The 6,501-nt window shown below is 34.9% G+C and overlaps 1 protein-coding gene across 1 annotated transcript in view; it reads left to right on the forward strand.

The window, feature by feature from the left end:
* The window catches only part of SORCS1 (sortilin related VPS10 domain containing receptor 1), a 459,666-nt gene extending 453,724 nt beyond the window's left edge, over positions 1-5,942 (forward strand). The window contains exon 25 of the mRNA XM_075215731.1: positions 5,878-5,942. Within this exon, the coding sequence (XP_075071832.1) occupies positions 5,878-5,894 (17 nt within the window). The 3' untranslated portion in view covers positions 5,895-5,942. The remainder of the gene's footprint in view (positions 1-5,877) is intronic.
* Positions 5,943-6,501: the final 559 nt, after the last annotated feature.

Consider the following 6,501-nt stretch of genomic DNA (forward strand, 5'->3'; position numbering starts at 1 on the left):
GTTGTTCATACTTTCAGTGAAAGCAGGTACTGAATAAACACAGTAGTTGTTTCATCTTCCAGTTATAGTAGAAATAGCATGTGAGGGTTAGAAAATTATTTCATTTTATCATTGATGAGACTTATAATTTATACAGCATGTACAATAAGAAAAGGTACAGAAAATATTTTCATGTACAAGAGAAGAATGGTTCGGATTATGTGAAATCCGACGAAATCTGACGTTGGGGATCTCCCGCCAAACTCGGATGGCAAAGCAAGGCGAAACGCCATTTCCATATATTTATAAAGCATTTGATCATGTTAGGACTTTGGTGTGAGTTGGTCAGCTTAACATATATTGCAATATGTGGAACTAACACCCCCAGATTTCAATATACAATATAGAAAAGTATTTAGTACAGCATTAATTATGTTCAGAGTTCAGAGTATCCCTGTTATATATATTTTTATACATATAATATATATATATATATATATATATATATATATATATATATATATAGAGAGAGAGAGAGAGAGAGAGAGAGAGAGAGGTATATATACATGTAAATATACACCTATACATATATATGTGAACCAGAGACATGGGAAAATCGATAGAATCCTGTCATTATTGTAAAGCAGTTCTGTAGAGAACAGTCAGCTACAATAGTTTGCTTAGCAATTGCTTTTAATTTCAGTCTTAATACACTTTACACAGACTACCGGTTGTTGTCATTGTATATATCAGGGCCATCTTAACAACATTATGGGCCCCTGGGCAAAGCAGTGCACTGGGGCCCCCATATATATATATATATATATATATATATATATATATATATATATATATATATATATATATATATAAATAGACATAGATATAGATGTATAGAGATATAGATAGAGATTGATAGATGTACTTGCTCAGTGACCCTTGAAGGTTTTTTTTCAGGTTTTTTTTTTTTTCAGGATTATTTATTCTAATTAAGAGCCCTGCCTATGGGGCCCCCTTGTCCGTGGGGCCCCCGGGCACCTGCCCCTCGTGCCCAATGGGAAAGATGGCCCTGGTATATATCTAATAGCACTGGACAGTATATACAGACTGAGTTAGATAGAACATTCTGAACTAACTAGTATATTCTTTGAGAAAAACAGTGCTGCCAGACTATTAGCAGCAAAATCCAAAATACAAACAGATTTCTTTCTTTTAAAATTGAATGTTTTTCCAGTGAACGTTATCTTGTGTGGGACAGTGACATGTGAAATCTTTTTTTTTAAAAAACTGGGTGTTTGCTTGTGAGATTCACAGCAGTTGCACAGCCCCAAAAAAGGCTATATATTATTATATTCTAACCTTTTCTATTTTTCAATACTTGTCTATTTTAAAAGGGTCGTTCAGTGAAATCTGTATTTAAAGAAGGCTGTTTGTGAGGGTCAGCACGCAGCTGGACCCCACCCCCAAAAAAACCCACAGAATATTCTAATATTTTCTATTTTTCAATACTTGTCTATTTTTAAAGGGTCATTCAGTGAAATCTGTATTTAAAATAGGGAGTTTTTGTTAGAGGTCTTTTTCTGAGCATTTTCGACATTCAGTGACTGCATGTAGAACATTGCAGCGGCTGCAAAAAAGTTGTCATCTGCAATGCCAACAACTGAAGCAAGTCCATTGGGTAAATTAAACAACAACAAAAATTTAGTGTAAGGTGCAAGAGATAAAATTGTTGAAATGCTGCGCATACTACATCTGAAACTTTATACATATATTATGGAGAGTGAAGAGACTGTAACAATCCATTGTCATTAGCTGGACAGAGGCATTAGTAGATATTTAGACAAGTAGATACCCAATCGTAAACAGCTACCTAATTTTCTGTCGCTATATAAATAAATGAGGATGTTAAATTCAAAGATTAGCCACCCAATTTATTGCCAGAGTATTCACCAGTTGCCAAGAGCTTGACTTTCAATACCTTGCCGCTATATAAATAAATGAGGATGCTGAGAGATGAATGTGGCCTGCACCCCTACTACAATAATTCAAAGATTAACCACACAATACAGTGCCAGAGTATTCATCGGTTGCCAAGTGCAGACTTTCAATACCATGTTTTACTTATATGCTCTGTGCCAGAATGCTGCTTTTCTGAATTAAACTTGGGGACTCAAGAAAACCCGCAGCAAAGCTGAAACACAAAGTTGGGTTAGAACCGACACTGGTTTCGAAAGCACATCTCTATCAAGTACAACAAAAGAAAAAATATTTTTTTGCAGCTACTATAAATAGCGATTTACAAGCTTTACTGAGAATTGCCCTCTGCATAAGATAAAGAGAAGTGCAGTATTACTGCATACCTGTCTCTACAAATAGAGTACAAACAGATACTGAGAATCACAGCTAGCACAACTACCGTTAGACACGTTAGGATCCTTTGGCACATTAACCCTCTCCAAATGTAGCCACCTCTACCTTGATCATTGTTCAATTGACCAGACGCTTGGGGGGCACACAAGGTGAGGGTCTGTCCGTTCACCTCTAGGGTCATATGGTCAGATCACTCCAGTGCGTAAGATGACTGCACACGCAGGATTACAGCAGAAATCATAAGACCACATTTTTACCGATCGATTTTGTTAGCCTACGGTCTGGCATTGTGGATGTCTTGAGGTCACATGTACTGTGATACCAGCTTATATTTTGTTATCGGAATTTCCTTCCCCAAAATCTATAAGATCTTTTTTGCAAGCGTTTCCAAAATTGGTTCTTATTTCCCTACAAGCACGTTTATTTTTTTTACTATGGTGTACACAAGATGAATAAAATGCTGCAAAGACAAATGTAAACACTTCGCAGTGTGTTGGCAATATATAAATAAATAATAATAATATTATTCCCCTCCCGCAGTGTATACACATTCACACCCTCTGACTGCAATTCAATAAAAAATAAGGTTTATAATTTTTACCCTACATATAAAGGCTGTGCATTTAATCACATTATATTTAGTATAATTAGTACAGCAAAGATTAGACTAACTGCTCCATCCTTACCGGTGTAATGAAAGGAATAATTATTTAGTAATTAAGGGCTTTGATGATGTCCGGTTTCCACTGTTCAGAGGTAATATCACATTGAACAGAGACAATATATAATGATCTCTCTAGCTATCAGTATAATTAAAGTTTATCCGAACCTTCCATTATAACCCCCTATTTTCAGATGATAATAAGCTTTGAATTGTAATGCTGTTAAACTTAATTTTATTAACTCAATAACTTACTAACAGGAATTATAGGGGTTAACTAAATTAATGTGAGCTGTCCAATGATTAAGGTACTATTCCTGCATATAAATGCTTTACTAGATGAAAGCCTCTTAAAATTACAGAAAAAAATAAGAGTTAGATCACGTTGGACACTTTTTTGGTAAAGGTTAAATTCCGCGCATTATTTATCCCACAAATATAGAATCAACTACCGCACATCCAGAATATTTTGCTCCAGTATTGTTGTACAGAAGTAGACAGCCTTATATTACAGGTCTTTTACACGGCAAAGATACAGAATATCTAAAGGACATAGGTGCTCAATTAAGTGTTATTAACCACCAGATTCACCCATTTGTACAATTGTGGGTTCCATAAGCAAGAGTGATTCTTCTGCAACATTATATCCTTATGCTTCATTGGAAATTCCTGGGCACTTGGAAACTAACATAGATATTTGGCATTGTAAAGATGTGGAAATTATCATTGATGCAGATGTCATGGAATAAAAATGATGGGGGATTGCACGAAGAATCAAGGCCACCTAAAAGGTGCAAATGACAAAAGATGTTTTGGTAAATATTGAAGATAGGAATATTTCTACTTAGCCTCAATATAGATGGCAGACTCTGTAGTTCCAATTTCAGTTGTCACCTTTACAACAAACGTTGTTGAAAATAGCTAAGTTTGTCGTAAGACCATTAAATACACTTCAATCAGAACACAGAATATTCCAGATATAATATCACATTTACATGCAAAAATGTTCTCAACGTTGTAAATAAGTCACTATTTGTTCAATATACTACTTGCAAGAAATTGTCAATATAAATTTGCTTTTCCTTTACATTTTAAAATGAGCAATATCTATTCACAACCCTTCCCCGAAGACTACAACGTAGCAACAGTTTCTTCCACTTAAGAATTCTTAAAAGTTTTATCAAAATTTTCAAGGTTAAAATGTTTGTGGCAATATGTTGATGACATTTTGCGTGAAACAAAAGCGAAATAACGTTTTGATTCTCTCAGCTGAACTGTATACTCTGTTGTAGGATGCAGGGTTAAAGCTGAACACAAAAAATAAATTTTGCAAAAAGAACAAACATTTCTTGGAGTGTCCATTAGCCCAGAAAAAGCGCAGTTACAGGATAGAGCTCACAGAGAGTTTAAAAGGATTTATTAAAAAAAGGCTAAACTGTTGTATAATCATCTGAAAAGTGATTTTGATGATTCTTTTGGCCCCTGGAGAGAAAAACAGCAAAATGCATTTAAGATAGACTTCAAACCACCCTCCAGCAGCTCCTTGCTTTGCAGGTATTTAGCTTTACATCTTATTTCTTACTTCGGCAGCTGCAGGGAAGTTTGAGATTACTAGTCTACTTCTATAGATTTCTGATACCTGGAGAAAAATGTTTTGAGACATTTGTCAGACATTTCATAGGAGTTCAGCATACAGTCAAAATCACTGAGCACTTTGCAAAGTTCTTATTCTCCTTTGAGAAATCTGCTTGTAAAAAAAGGATCCCGTTAGAGCTTTTGTCACCGGTTGTTGGCTTTGTCACCTGAAAAAAATATAGGTTGATCGTAACGATATACATGCACTTCAGTTGATGTAACATGAAGAAAACACAGTAGAAATGGATGATGGTGCTTTTGAAGAGTAGGGAGAATCTGTAATTGCAGATGGCTCCGGATTTTGCTCAGAGAAAGATACTTTTCTAGCTTTGCAATTGATACTCTGAAAGAAAATGTACTGTACAACATAAATTGCCAGGACATTAGAAGCTGTGAAAAGTGCTGACAATTGATGAAATAGAAAATACGCTTTTTCTAGCAATTTTTGTACTGACAGTTACTATCTAGTTCGTCCACGGCAGATTATCTACCAGTGTGGAAATGCAAAGGTTTTGTGATTACTTCTAATAAGTATTATCTCACAAAGACTCACCTGAGGTCATTTTAGTTATTGTATTGTTATGGTAGCTGAACACAAAAAAACAAATGAATGAAGATTTATGTATAGACTAAGCCCAAGCAGACTTCTTGGCAAAGCAGAAACATTCATTCAGTAAGAACTTATGTCATTGTTGCTGCTTAATAAAATAGGCACAGAGCTTTCTTGCTTTGCAGAAGAATAAGCAATGGTTTATTTCCTTGATACTTATCATCTTGAAAACTTCCCTTTGTGAAAGCAGGATTTTGTGTCATGATCAGAACAGAGAGCTACCTCTTGTGGTTTCAAAACATTTGCAAATTCACTTCCAGTGATATTATCATGAACGTCTGGGTGACTTTGGTCAACAAAGATTATTGGACTTGCCCAAAGAGAGGTTCTACTGGGAAAGAAGACACATTGCAAGATATAGTTCAGCTTTGTCTCATTTGTGCTCAAGTCAATGCTAGGTCCAAAAGACAGAAACCTTCACTTCAACATATGACCTTACATCTTACAAATTGCTTACAAAAGACCAAACCAGCAGGAAAATATGGTTTCAGGTAATAGTACAGATGCAAAGGCCTCCGTGTTCAGAAATAAATTTACAAAGGCAACAACAAATCTATGTCCATGTAAACCAATGAAAAAGATTATTTCAGAAATAACAATAGTAGATTTTTTTTCCTTACAGGAAATGAAGGGTTCTAGAACCAAAGATGAGTAGTAACACCTGGTAGAAGATAAAAATGACTTTCAGAAGAAAGATGACAAGAAAGGACCATCCAATGGAACCTACCTCATCGTTGGAGCTACACTTCTTATAAAAATGTCTTTCATTTCTTAAGGAACTGAGTTCAAGAAAAATCCAGGGAAACCTATAAATAGGACTGGTGGTGTTAAAGGATAGGAAATATTACCAAGAAATTTAGAAGGTATATTGAAGATCTTCAAAATGAATGCATTAAGGATAATTCAAAGAACATTACAGGGAATCTATGCATGGGTTATATAGATACATGTAGTATAAATTTAAGTTTCATACATGATAGCGATCCTCAGCTACACAGTAAAATATGACATAGAACTACAACTAAAATGTATTATATTGGGATATAAGAAAAGAAGATGTCCTAAGTCTAAGTGTATACACCAGAGCATTGGTGTATTATGTGTATTGTTACTTCATGTTATTAAGTACATTGTATTACCTGCAAAATTGTATGTATTAGAAATATAAAGACTGTTGCCACATAGTGTGAAAATAGCAGGACAGAAGAACCAAATTTTGCTTGTGTTAGCTAAGGTAATTACCATT

This window comes from Mixophyes fleayi, chromosome 6 (genome assembly GCF_038048845.1).
Source record: "Mixophyes fleayi isolate aMixFle1 chromosome 6, aMixFle1.hap1, whole genome shotgun sequence".
NCBI classification, from domain to species: domain Eukaryota; kingdom Metazoa; phylum Chordata; class Amphibia; order Anura; family Limnodynastidae; genus Mixophyes; species Mixophyes fleayi.